We start from the raw sequence: 22739 nt of genomic DNA on the forward strand, positions 1-22739 counted from the left end.
TGGCTCACAATTTCCCCCATATGGGATAGGGATGTTCAGATATTCAGGCTCAAATTCTCTTTCTATGTAGTAGTTCAGCATTATGTATAAAAAGCAGGGAAAGAAAAGGTATAAAAATTTTAAATGCAGGCGGGGGGAGGGAGGGCAGCTTTTCTCTCTCAAGAGGGAGAAGCAGAGTGGTTTTTCAGTTCTGGAGGACTGAATGCAAAAGGTAGACTGTCTCTCTCAGGTTAACAACGAAAATGGCCTTTTCCTTAGCTCCGTTGGTCATCTGAGGAGCCCATATAAAGAAGAGCAGGATAAGCATACTACAGATCCAGATGGGAAGCACAGCTAACTCTTCCAAAGCACAGCCTATAGCTAGTGCTATCAATACCTCGTATATTCCCAGGCTAGAAGGGACCACTACTATCTAGTCAGACCTTCTATATGAGAAATCAGAACTTCCCAAAATAATTCCTAGAGCATGATGAATCATAAGCATCAAATTAAAGCAATTAAAAAAATACTTCATAAAGTTAATGATTTATATCAAATATGAAATAAAGTTCTGGAAAAGATACTGAGCATATGAAATAAAGATATTGCTGAATATATAAAACAGTTTTGAACTCATAGGAAATGTCAAATTCAGTTTCTTTTACATAGGCTTGGAAGGATTACATTTTTAATCAGCAGATGTCAATAAACGTCGATTTCATTACACACAGATGAAAAAATATTTCCATTGATAATCAAAGAAAGGCAAAAAAAGAAAAATGCTGCTTGAGAAATCATTAGCGTTTGATTTAAGGATACTTACTTTGTATATTTTGACATGTGATGTTGACAATTGTGTTTGAAGAGTTAGAATTATTGCATCTCAGTATCTACGGTCATAAAATAATTGTGCGAACCCTTCCCAGTTTCCTGCAACTGTGAAAATTTAAATAGATACAAATAGAAAAAAATACTAAAGAATAAACAAATCACCGACATCATCCATCAAAATGATCAAACACACATTCGGACAAGCCTTCCTTTACATAAAATCAGTTGCTCAAAAAGTGTTCCTTCCTTTTACTTGCATGAATAAAATGAATGGGATTTAGCCCTTATCTGGTATGTGCATAAAAATGTGAACACTTGCACTACAACTAAGTCTGCCGTTAACATTGTGAGATGAACATTAGTTAATAAGTGAATTTGCTTCAAAAAACAGTAAAATCAATTTTGCTGTTGAGACTTGCAATACATTTCTTGCTTTCAAAGAATAAATGGCCATAATTATTTTTACAAATGTGCAACTGGTTAAATGCAAGCCTTGAGTAGGCACGTTAAAAAGTCACTTGCTTGAGTTTCACCCAACTAGTTCAGAGGCTTACCATATGGTTTGATATGAAACCAGCAGCTTTACATTGTTTTGCTTGACAGAGATCACCTACTATGAAGATTTTAAGTATACACAGGGAGCTTAGTTACAAGTGATCATGGCATTTTGTTCCCTGTTTAGAGTTAACTGTCTAACGTGCATAATTATATGTAGCCTTAATTTAAAAAGTGACTGCTGAGAGCCTCAAAAAAATACAGCTTAAATAACCTTGAACTTGTTCAGTGTGTCAAAGAATCAAACGAAAGATAACAGATGGATATACTTTATTGGTTCTTAGCATGACATCGGAATTACAGTTGTAAAAAAAAAAATCACACAAACTGCAGGTATAAACATGTAAAACAATACAAAAATAAATGGAAAGGTAATTTTATATATTTACGGAATCGAGTTGTGTAATAAATACAATAATAAGCAAAAAAGCTTCAATCACACAATTCAGTTTAACTGAAGTTACAGTAGTGTTTGTAAATATAAGTTTTAACTTAAGTTGCAAATATTAAAGCATTGAAAACTAGTATAAAAGTGAATTTTGGCACATTGTAAAGTGAGATTTCTTATTAGTATTTGACAATTGTGTAAAAATGAAGCAATTTCTCACTAGCCATTTGAGGTACATTTTTAACAATCTAAAATTAGATTAACGACGTTGTTCTAACTCACAGTTTACGATTTACTATACTAGTTACAATTTTCCCTTTTAAGAATACCAAACAAGGTATTCCAGAGCTTATATCTGTGCAAATTCAGAAAAATCTCAATATAAAACTTATTAGGGAACTTTTAATTGCAACTTAAATCCTCCCTGTAATCATTTTTGCTAAATAATAATACAAATGTGTAAAAACTGGAACACCAAATTCCACAGCTTTACAAAGAAATTATCCTAGGTCACAGCTCAATTCAAGTTGCAAGTGTTCCCTTGCTAAGTTTGTCACATTTTTCACCCCCCCTATAACTTCAGCAACTTCTGACCAACACTCATTCTCTGTGAGAAAAAACACAAGCTGCTAACGTTAAGGTCAGCAAAGCATATAAACCCTTTGAGGACTCTTAGCACTTCATCACAATACCAGAAATGCCTGGACACAAAAGTTACTCTTATCCATTTTCATTATACAGTAAAAAGATAGTATAATGGCACTTTTTACTTATTTGAACATTTGCAGCTTATCCAGAGATGGTGCTTTTTCTTGTTTTACAGTAGCTAAAATTTTCAAAAACTAGATATTTAGGATTAACCCAATTCTTATCTTAACTTCAAAAAATATAAACCAGATTCCCCTGCAGTTAGGGTTCAGCATGGTATATACATCTCTGACAGGAATACAAAAATTATGGATTTTCCCCCCTTAAAAAAAGGGGGGGGGGCTGCTGACTGTTGGAAGCAAAATTAATCAGCAACTGCTATAAAACATCAGCAGCATCAAGTATTTATACATTTTAGTCCTCAAAGAGTTTTTTTTAAAAACGATTTAACCATGTGCGCTAATATTCTTCACTAGGTTAATTATAAGTCCTTTCACCAAAACCGTTTCTCCTTTAAAAAAGGGTGCAAGCAATACAACCCATGACGTCCACTCCCATAATTTGCTTAGTGCATCAATGGCGCCATATGCAAGGCACTGCTATGTTTAAAGGATATCATTGTCACAGTTTCACTATTTCGGTAATTTTTAAAAAATCACAGTTAAACATTAAAAGCTGAGGTAATCAAATTATTTCAATACCAAAATATATTAATTGAAATAGTACCAGTATGGTGAAAGGTCATCATATTACACAGTTATTGTTACCACTCAGCATGCAGTACAGTATATAATATCTATACTATCTATGCCTTTGTTGTGGTGGACTCTTCTGATTCAGGCTTTAAAAACAGCTTGATTTGTGCAGCAATAAACCCAATTTAATAAGTTTATTATTTCCTGTTTTGGTCACAGGGCATCTCAGTTTTAATTAGCTTATTATACTAAACCTAGATGAATCAGCCCATCAATATTTATTTTCCAGAGCTGCACAAATTAGATTTCTTAAAGAGAATTCAGCAGAGTATAAAACTACAGTATCTTCATCTATCAATTGCACTTAAAACCTACTCCGTTACTGATTTCCAAGTTGAGACAAAGTGTCAACAAAGTGCCATTTGTCTCAGCTCCTGGTATTTTATGTCAGACGTTACATAGTCATACAGCTATTCTAGATATATGGCTTTTGCAGATTAGACAATTTATGCTAAAAAGGAGCACACAGTATTTATGCTAAGTTATATTGGCAAAGAATTCTTCTACTGTCTAACTGCCCCTTTTGCAATATTACCTACAGAATTTTATATTTTCACAACTCTGTCTTAATACGCAGTTTCCATAGCCAATTTTACTTAGTTTCTAAACACTGACAACACCCCAGAAATCAACTGTTAGCTACGTTTACCTACCAGGCACTAAGTATATTAAAAGACTAAAGTGTAGCCATGCATAGATAATTCTCGAGCCTTACTATGATGCTCTATACCTGTAATATGGGTTGCCCCAGAAAGCATACAAAACTTGGAACTAAACTGCTGGCTTTTACTGTGCTTTATAAGGAAAACACTTCTATCCTATTCAAGTCCTGTGGTGTGCAAGATAATGCCTAAATTCTGAAAGTTTTTAACATCTAGCATGAAAAAAAGCAGCAGCCACCTTACAAACATTTAAATCCTAATCTGCACCACCTGGAATTCAAAATCTGTACTTTCTTAGGGAATCTGTATACTCTAATGATCACAGTACAGGAGCTCACTGAGGTTAGCTAGTAGTGACATATACTAAAACTTCAGATAAAGTGCTCCAATTTTTATGTTCTCCTTGAAATTTCAGCCATTTAAGATTCCAAATTTAAAGAATTTATTTCCTAAGGCATCAAATTTCTATGTAGACTTGCACTTGACTGTAGGAGTTCAATCTAGTTTTCCTTTCTTAACATAAGAGCTTATGAACACCAGTTATGCTTCATTATTATAAGCATACTATACAAAATTATTCCTTCAATAAATTCTTATTGCATCAAATACATCTGATCAACAGAAAGGTCACAGATGCACTAAAAGCTGATCTGAGGAAAAGGAATGTGCAAGTTAAAATGTTCAGCCGTGGTTGGTTTCCACAAAACTAATTTCCAAATGCACAGTGAGCTACAGTAATCTGTTTTTCAAGGTAACAAGTCCTACAATAATGTCAGTCAGTAGCTCACAGGTTAGCCACCTCAGAGTCTTGGCCAGCGTTCTATGTAGTCATATTCAAAATAGTTCTTGTTTAATTTAGAGGACAAGGTGCCATCATTCTCACTATATCATCAGCTTGAAAAAACAAATCGGAACCAAAAAATCAAACCCAGTGTTTCAGTTCTGTGGAAGGGTATGGCACATAGATTCTCCTAAAAGCTTGACAGATAAAGTACTTCAAGTACTGTTCTGTATTTCTGTACTGTTCTTTTTTACCTTTGAAAACATATTGAGTAGATGAATAGCTCATCTCTTCAGCCAAAAGATACCTCACTCATCCCAGATTTGCTCAAATGTTGGGGTTACAGGTTAATGCACAAGATAACCCTTTTACTCTCAAGCACTGTCAGGTCACAGGTTACACCACTCTGCCTGTAATGCATTCTGCATGATAACAATAATATCGCAGGAGAAAATGAACCACTGAGAGCAGCAGCAAGATCAGGTGATCAGAGCTTTCCAAGCGTTCCCCCATTTCTCGCTTTAGGAACACACTCAAGCTCTCATACCGAAATACTTCAGGGCGTAACAAGCCTTGGCCACTTTTTCATTTATGGACATTGAAAGAAATGAGCTCCAGGTTTTCGATTATCTGTACCGCAGATCAATTTCACTGCTCATACACAGGGCTATGAGGACATACAGTTTTGTTTTGAACACGTAATATTTCCACTGCTAATCAGGGAAATTCCAGGTGATTCTTTTTATGATCTGGAATTAAGGTGAAGTGGATGTGAACCAGACTGTACAAACAACTAAGTACTTGCCAGATTAAAATGCCAGCTTTACAGGAATGAAGTTTCATTTTAAAACTGCTAAAAACTAACATTTAACTTTTCATTTTCTTGTTAACCAGCAAGGCTGTCAGCATTTTTCGGTTACTGATAGTCAGATGACAGTTTAGAAATCCACAATGTTTATGTGCATTTAATACCACAAACATGCATGCTTATGTCTTCTGCTCAAAGAGATCATGATATTCTTGTTCTTCAAGCTCTCTGTTGTACTTTTCAATTTCTCTGTTAGCTTCTTCCAAGTAGTCGTTCATGAACTGGTCCATTACTGATGTCGAAATACTAAGGAAAAGTATTCATCGAAATAAAAACGTGCACTAGAATCAGAACAGGTTGGACTAAGTAAGCAATTGAACTAGCTAGCTCTGCATATTAATAGGATGAATTTTCCTCTGTGGGCAATAATGGAATGTATTCGCATATCCTGGAGTCAGAACAAACTATCAGTACTCCTCCTCAAAGAGGGTGTAAGAGTTACATAGGGAACTTTCTTAATCTCAATAGGAAAAAATAATATGGGCTGTGTGAAACACCAAGTCAGGTAAGTGACAGTATCTCCAGGATATCCAGTCTCTGCCCCAACTGTTGCCTCTGTAAAATCATCCCAAGCTTCAATCTGATGTCCCTGGGTAAAGTTCTGTTAAAAAAAAATCAGGATTCCTATCACCAGCTGCTCTTTCAATCTGGCTATTAAAATTATTCTAAAAAAATGTAGACAGTATGCGCAGTATCTAGACCCTGGAAGTATGTTCCACTTGTACTGGATTTCATTAGAAGGAGAAAGTAAATGAGAAAGAGGGTATTACTTCTGTTATTAGACTGTTTTAATGGCTGTGAAAGGGTGGTTGATGCTGTGGTACATTATTTGGGATAGTCTCATCCATTATTTGATCTTGCACACCAGAATTACATGAATTTGATTAAGTAGGTTTCAATAAGAAAAAAAGTCACAAAATCCCACCAGCAGAAATATCTAGCTAATATTCATGAACAAGGTTTAGCATATGTGCTGCTTTGTTTTCCATTAACTTTTCTACCAAATGACCATAGTTAGGGAATGTATCCAAGAAGGGAAGCGAGGTCTGATGATTTAAGAATTAAAATTAAGTGCCACAGAAGTTGTGGAAGGACAAGTGGGCCCTCCTGCTCAAAGAAGAACTGAAGTATCCACCTGCAGCTTTCCAAGTAAATTACAATCAGTTACTGAAGATCAAGAAATAATAAAAACGAAATTGAGAACATAAAAGCAGACTTGAGGTAAGTTGTTTGTGACTGAGATGGTCTCTTTGTTCAGCACCGAAGGCAAATGTTCCTGGGCACTACAATAATACAAATAAATAATAAATAATAGCTTAGAGAGAATCTTAGGACAAAAATATTAGAAAATGTGATGGACAGATGAGGAATTGTACAGTGGGGGTCTGTTAATATGACTCTAGAGTTATTGCCAAATATTAAGAGAAAATCCAATACACCAAACCAATTCAAGTAAAAAAGTAATCAGTGTGATTCAGGAAAAGCTAAAAAAAGCCCCGTTGAGCTTCAAATATTTTTATTTTGTCCTGACAAGGAACCAATTTTGCTGATCTAAGAAATCAAAGATGGCTAATTTCAGAGTTCAGTGTAATCTTGCCATAGCTGGTTGCTCATATCAAGTAAAGAGTGCAGAACCCAAGCAAGAGTTTTTAAATAATTCATAGACTCTAGGACTGGAAGGGACCTCGAGAGGTCATTGAGTCCAGTCCCCTGCCGTCATGGCAGGACCAAATACTGTCTAGAGAATGAAGCAAGTTCAGACATATTTTAATTCACAAGTAATACTGGAGAGTCATCACACATGCACTTCTGATTTTATTTGCGTGCGCACTCTGAAGATACAGTGGTTAATTGGTATGCATGTGAGACTCTTCCACATCGATCAGGTTAGAAGGTTTTTTACATTAATGAAACTTCAACATCCAAGGAACAAGAATGAGATATTTTTGTAGCGAGATCTTGTGGTCTTTTTGGGGAGGTTTCTCTAAGTATACATTCTTTTTGTGACATATTATATTGAAAGGTAGTTAAGGGATTATTTGGTTTAAATTGAAGGGTTTTTTTTTTTTTGTACAGTATGCTTCCGATTATCTGAAAACCACAGGGGACACATTTTGTTTGGATAATCAGGAGTCTGGATAATTGAGAGGGCAGAAGTGGCAGTGCAGGGAGCCCTCGGTAGCTCGCTCACTCTTATGACACCGGGACTACCTTCTTGACTGTTCCAAGTGCAAGGGGTGAGGGTGGGGTGGGGAGGAGAGGAAGGCTGTGGCCCTGATAGGGTAAAGTGGAGCCTTCTGGCCATTGCACCGATCTGCCCCACCAGGACCTTGCAAATGCAGGGATCAGGTGTTACCAGCCCTGCAGCAGTGCAGGGGCCCTGGAAGCTCTGCTGTCATGGCTCCTCTCACTCAGTCTCATGACAGAAGGGCTGCACAAGGCTTCCTGAGCTGCTGCAATGGCCATTCCGCAACAGGGTGGCCTCCACCAGGGCAGGGGGTCTCTGCTCTATCATCTGAATCTGCACATTATCCTAATGCAGAGCATGGAGACAGAGAGGGGTTTCAGATAACAGGGTTTTTGAAAAATAAGGATTATACTGTACTTGATTTTCTGTATGATCTAATGACCTTTGGTTTGTTCAATTCAGCTTCTTACACTGTGACTGTAGGAGTGATCTATTAATGTTAAAGCCTGATATGGCAAATGGTCATATGCTGATTTAAAACATCAAAACCTTTCACTGTGCATGATCACCAGCTAGTCAGTTGGCTCTTTTAAAGATAATGCTCTGCCCCAATATTCCAGGTCAGCTTTGTCTAAATCCACAGCATACTTCCTATAAAAATACTCATGAATTTAAATACATATTAAAGGATACGTGGATGGTAATCCATCTTGTCCCCAAAGAAATTCACAAACTGAGTTCCATTGTAAAAGTAACCAGCTGGAAGTGGATCCAGGTGGCGCTTCATCTGCATTCAAAGGCAAATACTCTATCATTAGACATTTCAACAGTCTAAAACACGGGTATGTAAGTCTATGCAGTTAAACAGAAGGGGGCGGGAGGGAATGCCTCTTTCCAGAAACTTACCAACCCAGTACAGAAGTGCTTGACCTTTTGTTTAAATGAGGTAGACACTTTGCAAAACAGGCTTAAATACTAACATGTTTGCAGTATCTTTAGCTGTTACCTTATAAATTTAATTTTCTACTAGGAAAACTGAGGGAAAAAACCCAAAACATTTATTGTCCCCTTGGTTGTAAAAGAGGACCCTATGGGCATGTCTAGACTAGGATAAATAGTATACTCTTAAAACTTGTTAGCCTAAAAAATGTAACACTAGTTTGGAAAGGGCAAGTTAGCCCTGCCCTGTTTTAGCTAATGTAATTTAAAAATATGCCTTTTACCCTAGTCTGAACAAGTCGTTAATGTTAACTGATACAGGGCTATCTTCTCGTGTCTGCAGACAAACCACTCAAAAGACACGGACTGGTCCTGTTCATCTCAATCTAGAATACATTAATAGTTTCCAAGGCCAGAAGGGACCACTGTGATCGAGTCTGACCTTGTGTATAACAGGCCACAAAACTTCGCCCAAATTATTCCTAGTGCACATATTTTAGAAAAACATCCGATCGATTTAAAAATGGTCAGTGATGGAGAATCCATCATGAGCCCTGGTAAATCTTCCAGCCATTGGATCAATGTAAACGCTTCTCTACTACATTTAAGACCCTACTAAATATTTGTTCCCTATGTAGATACTTATAGATTGTACTGAAGCCACCCATAACCGTCTCTTCGTTAAGCTGAATAGATTGAGCTCTCTGCGTCTATCACTATAAAGCATATTTTTAAATCCCTCAATCATTCTCATGGCTCTTTTTTGAACCCTCTCCAAATTATCTACGACCTTCTGTATTGTGGACACCAAAACTGCAAACACCAAACACAGGGGTACCAGTGCCAAATACAGAGGTAAAATAACCTTCACTTCCACTTGAGATTCCCCTATTTATATATCCCAGAATCACATTAGCTCTTTTGGCCACATCACACTGGGAGCACATGTTCAGCTGATTATCCATTATGACCCCTAGATCTTTTTCAGAGTTACTGTTTCCCAGTGTAGAGTCCCCCATTGTGTAAGTATGGCCTACATTCTTTGTTACTTGATGTGTATATATTTAAATTTAGCCATATTAAAATGCATATTGTTTTCTTGTGCCCAGTTTACCAAGCAATCCAGATAGCTCCTATCAGTGACCTGTCCTCTTCATTATTTACGATTACCCTAAATCTGTATCATCTGCAAACTTTATCAGTGATGCCTACGTTTTCTTCCACATCACTAATAAAACAGAGCCAAGAACTGATCCCTGCGGCACCTCCCTGGAACCATATCTGCTGAATGACTTTTTCTCATTTACAATTACATTGAGACCTAACAGTTAGCCAGCTTTTAATCCATTTAATATGCGCCATGTTAGTTCTAGGTCATTCTAGGTTTTTAATCGAAATGTCATGTCTGTCAAAGCCTTATAGAAGTCTCAGTATATTATGTCAACACTATGATCGTTCTCAAATTTGTAATCTCAAACAAGAGACTAAATTAGAGAGAACCTATTTTCCATAAACCCATGTTGATTTGCACCAATTACATTACCCTCTAATCCTTCATTAATTGAGACACTACATTTAACAGCCAAGGTGCTTACATCACTCCTGTCCCCATAATATCTGAACATCTCAGACTGCATCTCCATGACTGCCTAGGAAATGAGGGAAAACTCACTGCACAAGCAACTATAAATACTCTGTGCACTCTGTACATCAGTCCTCATTCCATTTAAGAAAATGGTGGCATGAGCTCTAATTCCTTAAGCAACAAAAGCAGCGGCAGTGACACAGGAACCAGCAAACAGAGCTGTACACAGGAGTTTGAGTGGGAGTTTACAGAGGGAGTTTTGAGAAAGGCTAAGAGACAGACAGAGGAACACAGGCTACTGAAGGGAGTGTGCAGTGTTCTAGGAGTGTCTTCGTGCTTATTGGGAGTTTGTTTTGCTGTGGATGGTGATGTTTTTGGTTGGATTGTGTTTCCCAGACTTACAGGATTTAGATGGGAAACCTATGACAGATACAGAGGCAGCAGTTGTAGAGACCCAAGCAGTGGAAGACACAATGAAGATGACTGGATGTGGAAGCTGCAGTATGTACACGATCCTGGAGGGGGTACCTGAAAAGAGTTTTGTCCGCATGAAATGCTGCCTGATAGAGCTGATGGAAGAAAAGATCCAAGGATTGGAGATGAAGGTGGAAACTCTGGCCGAGTTTAGAAGGGGGTTCGAGCGGATGATGGAGCAAGGACATGATGAGGCTGAACGGAAAAGATCAGACTTGCAGATGGAAGCAGGACCAAAGAACTCTGAGGGGAGACTGCTGGGTGAGGAAAGAGGACAGTGGAAGCATGTGACTAAGCGAACCAGGCAGAGGAAAAGACGGGCTAATGAAGGAGCAATAGAGCTCAGGAACAGGTTTGCGGAGTGGGAATATGAAGAAGGGGCACAGCAGGTGGTCGCTGAAGGTGAGAAGGCCAGGAAGAAGAGAAGAGCAGCTAGCCCTATAAGGAGAGGGGACGAATCAATGGTGATGACACCAAACATGAGCCCCAGGAGGATACGGGATGGGTTGCAGAGGATTGCAAGGGTGAATAGGAATCGAGAGGACTTGCAGCCAGAGGGAACAGGGGATAGACCAGAGAATCACACCATCACAGGAAAAGGCAGGTCTGCGTGACTGGGGACTCCTTACTGAGAAGGACAGACAGGCCTGTAACCAGAGCTGATCCAGAGAACAGAAGGGTGTGCTGTCTGCCTGGTGCTAAGATATGGGATGTGGACCTGAGGCTGAAGAGGATCCTAATGGGAGCACGAAAGAATCTGCTGATTGTCTTTCATGTGGGAACGAATGATACAGCTAGATTCTCACTGGAACGTATCAAGGGTGACTATGGCAGGCTGGGGAAGACACTTAAGGAAATCGAGGCTCAGGTGATCTTCAGTGGGATTCTGCCTGTTCCTAGAGAAGGGCCACAAAGGTTTGACAAGATTATGGTGATCAGCAGATGGCTCAGGCTGGAGGTCTTTGGGATGTATGGCCACTGGGAGGCATTCATGGACAGAGGACTGTTCTCTCGGGATGGACTTCACCTGAGTAGGGAGGGAAATAGACTTCTAGGATGGAGGCTGGCACAACTGATTAAGAGATCTTTAAACTAGGAATTACGGGGAAATGGTCAGAAGATGTCCAGGTAATCTCCATGCCGGATTTTAACACAGAGGGAAGCAAATGAAGCAAGAAAGGATACTGTTGTGGGAAGGAGAATGGACAAATGGAGGAAGGGTACTACAGATACCATTCTAATAGGTGATACTGGCAGAACATCATCTGGGCCTAATCGGGTAAAGAATGTGAGTGAAGCCAAATAGCAAGAATTAAGATGTTTGTACACTAATGTGAGGAGCCCAGGTAACAAAACGGAGGAACTAGAGTTACTGGTGCAGGAAGTGAAACCAGATATTATAGGGATAACAGAAACATGGTGGAACAGTAGTCATGGCTGGGGTACAGGTACGGAAGGGTCTGTGCTGTTTAGGAAAGACAGAAATAAAGGTAAAGGTGGTGGAGTAGCATTGTATATCAATGATGAGGTAGATTGTAAAGAAATAAGAAGGGATGGAATGGAAAAGACAGAGTCTGTCTGGGCAAAAATCACACTGGGGAAGAAAGCTACGAGAGCCTCCCCTTAGACAGTGCTTGGGGCGTGCTACAGACCATCGGGATCTGATCTGGATATGGATAGAGACTTTTGTAATCTTTTTAATGAAGTAAATACTAATGGGAACTGTGTGATCATGGGAGACTTTAACTTGCCAGATATAGACTGGAGAACAAGTGCTAGTAATAATAATGGGCTCAGATTTTTCTAGATGCGATAGCTGATGGATTTCTTCACCAAGTAGCTGAAGAACCAACAAGAGGGGATGCCATTTTAGATTTGGTTTTGGTGAGTAGTAAGAACCTCATAGAAGAAATGATTGTAGGGGACAACCTTGGTTCTAGCGATCATGAGCTAATTCAGTTTAAACTAAATGGAAGGATAAATAAAAACAGATCTGTGACTAAGGTTTTCTATTTCAAAAGGGCTAACTTTAAAGAATTAAAGAAATTATTTAGGGAAGTGGACTGGACTGAAGAACATGGGGATCTAAAGGTTGAGGAGGCCTGGAATTACTTCAAGTCAAAGTTGCAGAAACTATCAGAAGCCTGCATCCCAAAAAAGGGGGAAAAAATCATAGGCAGGAGTTGCAGACCAAGCTGGATGAGCAAGCATCTCAGAGGTGATTAAGAAAAAGCAGAAAGCCTACAAGGAATGGAAGATGAAACTGATCAGCAAGGAAAGCTACCTTATTGAGGTCAGAACATGTAGGGATAAAAAAGTTAGAAAGGCCAAAAGCCATGTAGACTTTTCCCTTGCAAAGGGAATTAAAACCTACAGTAAAAAGGTTCCTATAAAGAAAGAGACAGACAGACAGATAGATGTGGGACTGCTAAACACTCAGGATAGAGTGAAGGTTAAGGATAATCAAGGCTTGGCCCAATATCTGAACCAGGCCTGCAGAACTCGTAAAGCGGCGAGGGCCACATTACTCCAAAGAAAACAGCTAAGGGCCAAAACCCCCCAGCCCACACCCTGCCCACCCCCCAGGACCTCCCGGCCCCAGGGAAACACGCTGCCCCAGCACCGCCCAGCCCTGCAGAAAAAAACATCCTTCCCCAGCGCCGCCCCACCAAAACAGCTGTGGGCCAAAAAGGAAGGTTGGGGGTGGGGAGGTGATACTTGACTTTAAGTCAACCAGGGGCTCCCAGCTGAAGAGGTGGCTGAAAGCCCTCATGGGCAAATTAAAGGGCCCGGGGCTCCGGCAGCTGGGGGAACCCAGAGCTTTGCAGGGCTGGGGCAAGGATTTAAAGAGACCAGAGCTCCTGCCGCTGAGGGGAGCCTGAGCCCTTTAAATCCCAGCCCCAGCCCATTCGCTGGAGCCGCGGCTGGGATTCAAAGGGCTCTGGGCTGCCTGCAGCAGTGGGGAGCCCTGAGCCCTTTAAATCTCGGCCGCAGCGGGGAATCTCTGCAGGCAGCCCAGAGCCCTTTGATTCCCGGCCGCGGCTAAGATTTAAAGGGCTCAACGTCTAGGGAGTGTAGCTGCTGCTCCCTGCGAGACGAATGCGGTTTTGGGAAGAAAACAGGGAGGAAGATCTCCTGGTTAATATGGAAGGCCGATACCACCTTGGGAAGAAAGGCCGGATGTGGTAGCAACTGCACCTTGTCTCTGTGGAACACCGTATACAGAGGATCCACCGTGAGGGCCCGAAGTTCCGATACCCGTCTCGCGGACATGATGGCCACCAGGAAAGCGGTTTTCCAGGAGAGGTAGAGAAGGAAGCATGTTGCTAACGGTTCAAACGGAGGGGACATAAGTCTGGCAAGAACCAGATTAAAATCCCATGTTGGAGCAGAGCGGCGTACCTGAGGGTAGAGGCGCTGTAGGTCCTTAAGAAACCTAGACACCATCAGATGGGAAAACACCGAGCGCCCATACTCTCCTGGGTGGAATGTAGAGATGGCCGCCAAGTGGACCCTCAGAGATGATACCGCCAAGCCCTGTTGTTTGAGGGACCAGAGGTAATCCAAGATGTTAGATATGGATAGCTCGGCGGGAAGGAAGTTCCGTTCCACGCACCAGCACGCGAGCGCTTCCACTTGGCCAAATATGTAGCCCTAGTGGAAGGCTTCCTGCTACCCAGGAGTACTTGCTGCACCGGGGTGGAGAAACGCAGCTCAGACTGGGTCAGCCACGCAGGAGCCACGCCGTGAGGTGGAGCGACTGAAGGTCCGGGTGACGGAGCTTGCCGTGGTCCTGGGTAATCAGGTCCAGGTGAAGAAGCAGGGGAACAGGGTCGGCTATGGATAGGTCTAGCAGCATGGTGTACCAGTGCTGCCGAGGCCACGCTGGAGCTATCATGATCAAGCGGGCTTTGTCCCTGCGAGCTTTCAGTAGGACCCTGTGGACGAGTGGAAACGGTGGAAAGGCATAGAGCAGGTGCGTCGTCCACGGCATAAGGAAGGCGTCCGCCATCGAACCCGGTGAGAGGCCTTGAAAGGAGCAGAACGCCTGGCATTTCCTGCTCCCGCGGGATGCAAAGAGGTCTATCCAGGGAAACCCCCACTTCCGGAAGAGTGAAAGAGCAACATCCAGGCGAAGGGACCATTCATGGGAAAGGAAGGATCTGCTGAGGCGATCCGCCAGCGTGTTCCGAACTCCTGGGAGAAAGGACGTGACGAGGTATATAGAATGGGCTATGCAGAAGTCCCATAGTTGTAAGGTTTACTGGCACAGGTGGGAAGATCTCGTGCCGCTCTGTTTCTTTATATAGTGCATGGCTGTAGTGTTGTCGGTGAATACCAATATACAACGGCCCTGCAAGTGTTGCCGTAACGTCTGACAAGCGAGGCGGACCGCTCTCAGCTCTCGGACGTTGATGTGGAGGTCCAGCTCGTGAGGTGACCAACGGCCTTGGGTGCGTAGGTGCCAGAGGTGAGCCCCACAACCGAGGGACGATGTGTCCGTTGTCAGGGACGCCGAGGGTTGGGGCGGGTGGAACGGGAGCCCCGCACACACCATGGAGGGATCCAGCCACCACTGGAAGGAGTCTAGCACGGTCGAGGAAATGGTGGCGACCATGTCCATAGGAACTCTGGCTGGACGGTATTGCGAGTTGAGCCAGGACTGGAGGGGCCATAGGCACAGTCTTGCGTAGTTCGTCACGAATGTGCAGGATGCCATATGGCCCAAGAGAGCGAAGCAAGTGTGTACCGAGGTTAGCGGCCCCACTTGCAGCCTCCAGATGATGGCCGTGAGAGCCTGGAACCGTGGCAGTGGTACGCAGGCTTTGGCAAGAGTCGAGTCCAAGGTGGCACCAATAAACTCTATCCTCTGAGTGGGGATTAGAGTTGACTTTTCCACATTGATCATTAGACCTAGATGTAGGAAAAGGTTCTTGACAATGCGGACGTGACTGAGGACTCGCGTCTCAGAGGTCCCGCGAATAAGCCAGTCGTCTAGATACGGGAAGATGTGTATCCGACTGCAGCGAAGGTGGGCAGCAACTACAGCCATACATTTTGTGAATACCCTTGGGGCTGTAGAGAGGCCAAACAAGAGGACCGTGAACTGAAAATGCTGCCGGTTGACCACGAACCGGCGGAATCTCCTGTGAGGTGGAAAGATGGCTATGTGGAAGTAGGTATCTTGCATGTCGAGGGCGGCATATCAGTCTCCAGGATCCAGGGATACCATACGGAACTTCAACTTTACCATGTAGCTGTTGAGTTCTCGCAGATCGAGGATTGGTCTGAGACCTCCCTTCGCCTTGGGGATCAGGAAGTAGCGGGAATAAAACCCCTTGCCCCATTCGTGCTCTGGTACCTCCTCTATGGCTCCTTTGGCGAGGAGCGCTTGCACCTCCTGTAGGATGAGTTGCTCGTGAGAGGAGTCCCTGAAGAGGGCCGAGGGTAGAAGGGGGGGTTGAAATAAATTGCAGATGGTATCCAAGTTCCAACATGCGTAGGACCCAACGATCTGACGTTAGCTGGGACCACACAGGGAGGAAGGAGGAAAGCCGGTTGGAAAAGGGCGGGGACGGATCCTTCAAAGAAACTGGTATAACACCCTTGGGCGCACCTTCAAAAGGAAGGTTTTGGCCTGGAGGGAGGCTTGGAAGAGCTTTGGTTCTAGCCCCCTTGGTTGCCTGATTGTCTCCAGCGGCCGTTTCTGCCTCGCCGTCTGGCAAAGTCTTGTCTCTGCCGAGGCTGAGGGTAAGGGCGGTGCTGTTGGGGTCGGAAGGGCCTACGCTGAGTTGCGGGCGTGTGCATCCCTAACGAACGCATAATGACCCTGTTGTCTTTTAGGCTCTGCAGCCTAGGGTCTGTTTTGTCCGAAAATAGCCCCTGACCCTCGAATGGAAGGTTCTGAATCGTGTGCTGGAGCTCCGGGGGGAGGCCAGAGACCTGTAGCCATGAGATACGGTGCATAGTCACGCCAGAGGCCAGAGTCCTGGCGACTGAGTCCGCGGCATCCAGGGAAACCAGGAGGGAGGTTCTCGCGACCTTTTTCCCCTCATCGAGGATCGCAGAGAACTCCTGCCGTGCATCCTGTGGAAGCAGCTCCTTAAATTTGTCCGCCACCACCCAGGTATTGTAGCTATAGCGGCTAAGGAGGGCTTGCTGGTTGGACACCCGGAGCTGGAGAGCTCCCGCAGAGTAAACTTTACGCCCAAGCAAGTCCATACGTCTCGCGTCCTTCGATTTAGCGGCTGGTGCCTGCTGGCCATGGTGCTCCTCCTCGTTAACTGACTGGACGACAAAGGAGCAGGAGGAGGATGTAAATATAGATATTCATAGCCCTTTGAGGGCACCATGTACTTGCGCTCTACTCCTCGCGCAGCGGGTGGAACAGAGGCCGGAGACTGCCATATTGTAGTGGCATTGGCCTGTATGGTTTTTATAAATGTGAAAGCCACTCTAGTGGGGGCATCGGATGACAGTATGTCCACCACTGGATCTTGGACCTCTGGGACTTCCTCGGCTTGTAAATTCATGTTCTGTGCAACACGCCTGAGGAGGTCCTGGTGGGCCCTGAGGTCAATTGGAGGAGGGTGAGTGGATGAGTTCCAGCCACCGCCTTGTCAGTAGAGGACGAAGATGAGAGACCTGGAACGAGCGGGTCTGAAGAGGGCTCCGCCTGAAGCATGGTGTCTGTCTCCCATGGGAGCTCGGAGTCCTGTGGCTGGGTCACCCCTTCCTCCATAGCAGGAGGAGGAGGGCAGGTAATCGTGGCTTTCGGTGCCCTGTGTTCCGAGGCCGTCGAAAGCAGTGGACCTGGGGGAGGGCCTTGGGCTTGCTGGTACGCCCAGGGCGTCCAGAACCCCCACTGCTGCGGACCATGCTCTTGAGGCTGAGGCTCGCTGAACAAGGCAGCAGGCGCGTCGGTGTCCAGGGTGTATACACTGTCAGCCTGAGAGGACAGGGACAGCTGACGGGATGGCCATGGAGGAGCCGAGCGAGGCTGGTATGAGTCCCTCGCTCCCGTCGTTGGAGATCTCCTCGGTGCCGGGGATTGGTATCGGGAATCGTATTGGTGCCGAGACCGAGACCGGGACCTGCAACCAGCGCGGTGCCGGGAGGTCGACCTGGATCTGGATCGTCTATGACGGGACCAGCTGCAAGAGTCTCGGTGCCAGGAGCGGTGCCTGGAGCCAGAGTGGTACCGAGAGTACCGACCGGGCCGAGAAGTGGATCTGCGCCGCGAGTACGACCGGTGCCGCCTGGGTGAGCGGTGCCGGGACTGCGAGCGGCGTCGAGATTGGGACCGGCCGCGAGACCTGGATCAGGATTGGTGCCGGCTCGTCGACTCCAATGAAGGAGGCCTCATAGCGGCAGGCTTGCCTCTGGACTGGAGAACTTGCACCGGCGGTGCTGGGGGCTGAGGCAGGGCCGATTCAGTCATGGCAATAAGGTCCCTGGCCGAGAATCTCTCCGGCGTGGAGGAGACCGTCAGCTTGACCACAGGTCTCACCGGGGAGCTCTCCTGGACCAGACTCAACGGCCCTCTCAGGACTGGAGTTGATGGTACCACAGGCGTCGGTGCCGTTGCAGGGGTAGGTGCCGGGCGATCCGGGCGAGTCTGCACCGAGGGCATGGAAGAGGTTGACAGCCTTCGATCAGGTCCCTGCACCGGAGAAGGCCGGTGCCGAGGTGTCTTGGCGTGGCCGGCATTGTCCAGTGCTGGAGAAGTGCTGTCAGCGCTCGGTGCCAAGGACGGAGTGTTAAGGGCTGCCTCCATAAGGAGAGTCTTTAACCGAAAGTCCCTCTCCTTTTCAGTCCGCGGCTTAAAGGCCTTGCAAATGCAGCACTTGTCGGAGATATGCGATTCCCTGAGGCACTTTAAGCAAGAGTCATGGGCATCGCTTGTGGGCATTGGCTTTTTACAGGCCAAGCACGGTTTAAACCCTGGTGAACCAGGCATGGGCCCCGGCACCGGGTGCGAGGACGGGCTCGAGCCCAAACCCCGCTAATCTATGTACAACAAACTAACAACTGTAAATTATAAAACTAAAATACTAAGAACTAAGTCAACTATTCACAACAAGAGACCAGACGAATGGAGAGAAGCTAGGGAAGTGGAGGACAACTAAGCCGCGCTCCACTGTTCCAACGACTGACACGGGCAGTAAGAAGGAACTGAGGAGTGGATGGGTCGACACGGGCGGTAAGAAGGAACTGAGGAGCAGATGGGTCGGCAGGGGTATATATCCAGCGCCATGGCGGCGCCACTCCAGGGGGCAACCTTTTGACCCACCGGAGTTGCTAGGGTAAAAATCTTCCGACGAGCGTGCACGCACAGCGCACACACCTAACTCGAATGGATATGAGCAATCAGTCGAAGAACAACTATTGTTATAATCTGGAAGTAACAGAGGAGAAGGACCTCGGAGTATTGGTTGATCACAGGATGACTATAAGCTGCCAATGTGATATGGCCGCTAATGTGGTCTTGGGATGCATCAGGCAAGATATTTCCAGTAGAGAAAAGGAGGTGTTAGTACCATTATACAAGGCACTGGTGAGACCTCATCTGGAATAGTGTGTGCCGTTCTGGTCTCCCATGTTTAAGAAGGATGAATTCAAAACTGGAACAGGTTCAGAGACAGACTACTAGGATGATCCAAAGAATGGAAAACCTGTCTTACGAAAGGAGACTCAAAGGGCTTGGCTTGTTTAGCCTAACCAAAAGAAGGTTGGGGGGGGAATATGATAGCTCTTTATAAATATATCAGAGGGATAAATATTAGGGATGGAGAGGAATTATTTAAGCTCAGTACCAATGTGGACACATGAACAAATGGGTATAAACTGGACACTAGGAAGTTTAGACTTGAAATTAGATGCAAGTTTCTAACCATCAGAGGAGTCAAGTTCTGGAACAGACTTCCAAGGGGAATAGCGGGGGCGAAAGACATATCGGGCTTCAAGACTAGGCTTGATAAGTTTATGGAGTGGATGGTATAATGGGATAGCCTAATCTTGGCAATTAATTAGTCTTTGACTACTAGCAGTAAATATGCCCAATGGCTTGTGATGGGATGTTAGATTGGGTGGAATCTGAGTTATTACACAGAAGTCTTTCCTGGGTGTCTGGCTGGTCAGTCTTGCCCACATGTTCAGGGTTTAGCTGATCACCATATTTGGGGTCAGGAAGGAATTTTCCTCCAGGGCAGATTGGCAGAAGCCCTGGGGGGGGTTTGCCTTCCTCTGCAGCATGGGGCGCGGGTCACTTGTTGGAAGGTTCTCTGCACCTTTAAGTCTTTAAACCATGATTTGAGGACTTCAATGGCTCAGACACAGATTTGGAGAGAGATTCTGTGGCCTGCATTATGCAGGTCAGACTAGATGATCATAATGGTCCCTTCTGTCTTTAAAGTCTATGATTCTATAAGAAGTGGGATGAGGAGTGGAGTCACTGAGTCATGGTAGTATAACGTATTGTAATTGTCCTTATTTACAGAACAGAAAATGTTTTTAAAATACATTAATATATGTCTTAACTACCTAAAGAACTAAGAAAGAGGTGGCTTCTTGGAGGTTACTTTATAAAGGCAGTTTTGGGGTTGCTTTTGGATAGTCTCTTCTGACAGGTTTCCTAAGGTGGCCTGTTGCATAGACTTCACTGCATTTCAAACTAATTTTGAAACATATGAAGACCTTGGTAACATGAAGCTTTTATCAAACAATTTGCTTAATTCAATTTAAAATTGATATATTTTGAAATAAGTTGCACGTAGTCATTAGACTGTGCCTTTAACAGCTTTTTACTCTGTGCCATTTCCCAAACTGACTCTCCACAAAGATGTCCTGGAACTATCCATATATTTGTTGTGAAAAACAGATAATCAAAATAAACTTTCATTAAAATGCAAGAAGAGTATAAGCTAAAAAATGCTGAATAGCTTGCCATGTAAATACAAGTACTATTAGTTTCCCATATCAGATCCTTAAATCTATTTTCTTTCCTGCTTTTTATTGACTAGAGATATATGGTTCTATTCCAGATGCATTACTACTTCAAGATATATACTAAAGAGCAAACATCTAAAGCATTAAGTGCTTATGATTATAAGGATCTTTTTTCAGTCCTGTGACATGACCAGATGCTTCTTTGACAAACTCCACATTTCATACAGGTGGTTTTAGTGTTTAATCACCTTCTATTCCAACAGGAAGCCACAGAGTAACTTGTAAATACTCCTGGTTTGTCTAAAAACAGACTGTACCAGCAGCAAGACCAGCAAAGGACAGCTTAAATGTAGCAGCTGCAAGGGCACACTAATAGAGTGTCCACAGAGAGAACCATGTTAAATGAGTTTATTTTTCCCTCTCACATGCAGAGGACAACAGTACGTATCTATATAGCTACCAAGAATTAATGGAAATACATCCATCAATAGTCTGAAAATGTGATTATTGCTATGATGTGATAGCTCCATGCGCCCACTTCCAAAACTCTATTATGGAATTGGGTTATTTGGAAACGAATGCAATTACACAGCACTCCCACCACTTATCTGGAAGCTTAACAGCATCAGGGAAAATAGTTTTGCACGCATCAAGTCAGAAACTTAGAACACAGTTCCTGCTATAGTCTTCTATCATATAAATGGGTACTTAAGGGAGTGAGGGTCAGAATGAAGCCTTGATGCTAATGGCTTCTACTTACATGAATGTTTTTGATCTCCTGCAGAGTCAGCATTCCTCTGGTTTTCAGGGCTTTCCTCTGAGGTTTCTATACATAGATTCAGATACCAATAATACATTTAATGCTCATAGCAACACCACACTATGTTATAATTAAGGTACCAAACAAAACAAAAAAAAGCAAGCAACCAGAAAAGTACAACTACCACAAATATGAAAAAGGTAGCAATATGCAACCACAGATAATTGTGCTTAATCATAACACAACGTATTTTTAAAAAATGTGTATCAATGCTAATAAGTGGACACAGTTATTGAATTGCATTGTTTACTTAAGGAACTCTAGACTCAATTTTTACAATTACAAATATAAAAAAACAAGAATCTTATATAAATGTGATTTAGTTAACAGAATAGAACAAAAATTCTGAAGGTATTTTAACTAAACTAGTTAAATAAGGTATTGTAAAAAAACCAAAAAAAATGACATAAGATGCAGAGCAAACAAGTTTTTAGACTTAATATAGAAGTCTGTACCTCAATTCTTTAGGTAATATGCAGAACCTGAAATACTAAATTATTTAAAACACCTGAAACAGTCTCTACTTTTGATGTTGTAGGAGATGATGGCACTTCCATTATAAACCCCATTTACAGAGATTTGTACATTTTTGAGAGCATTACTGGTTGAGTTAAAATTTCTCAGTTCAAAGATTATGATTTTCAAGGTCTGATTAAATTCAGCTCAATCACTACTGAGTTAGTTGAAGAAGGGGAGTGTTTTTCATCCTTGGAGAAATTTGCATATTTTTAAAAACATCCACTCTTCCATGAATTTAGTCTCAGAAACGACAAATGCCACTGGCATGTAAGAAACACCATGATTCAGAAATAACATTTGTGTACATACAGCATGTACATTTCCAACTGAAAAAGAAAACACGCCCCACGCTGGAAGAATAGAAGTAGCATGGCATGAAAACAGGGCTGGATGCCAGAAACTCTTGAGTTCTAATTCTGGCTCTGATAAGAACTCCTCTCTGATTTCTGGAAAGTCAACTTCTCAGCCTACACTCCATTCCAAGATGCTACACATGTGAATTTGTAGTTACAATAAACTACAATTTTTTTTTTGGCAGAGAAATCATGACCATCTAATTAAAGATTGTACCAAAATGTGTATGGACAAGGAGCTAGAGTTAATGCAATGTGTGCAATCATAATTTTAATAGTTCCTGACTCAAGTGTTGAACTGTGCAAACTTAATGTTCTCAGTGTTTGCATGGAGTTTTCTCTAAAAAAGAATTCAAAGAGATTCACTTGCCAGTACTTTGGAATTATTTGATTGGAAAGCACCGTAGCAACATCTTTTCCCATACTCCTCAGGAGCTCAGACTGGT

At 43.3% G+C, this 22739-nt stretch overlaps 1 protein-coding gene across 1 annotated transcript in view; it reads right to left on the reverse strand.

Annotated features, from left to right (window-relative positions):
• Positions 1–1616: 1616 nt before the first annotated feature.
• DNAAF9 (dynein axonemal assembly factor 9) overlaps positions 1617–22739 on the reverse strand; it is a 148211-nt gene continuing 127088 nt past the window's right edge. The window contains exons 35-37 of the mRNA XM_050943301.1: positions 21362–21427; positions 8349–8442; positions 1617–5699 (exon numbers count right to left, since the gene is read on the reverse strand). Of these exons, the coding sequence (XP_050799258.1) occupies positions 5587–5699; positions 8349–8442; positions 21362–21427 (273 nt within the window). The 3' untranslated portion in view covers positions 1617–5586. The remainder of the gene's footprint in view (positions 5700–8348; positions 8443–21361; positions 21428–22739) is intronic.

The sequence above is a fragment of the Gopherus flavomarginatus genome, chromosome 3 (genome assembly GCF_025201925.1).
Source record: "Gopherus flavomarginatus isolate rGopFla2 chromosome 3, rGopFla2.mat.asm, whole genome shotgun sequence".
Lineage (NCBI taxonomy): Eukaryota > Metazoa > Chordata > Testudines > Testudinidae > Gopherus > Gopherus flavomarginatus.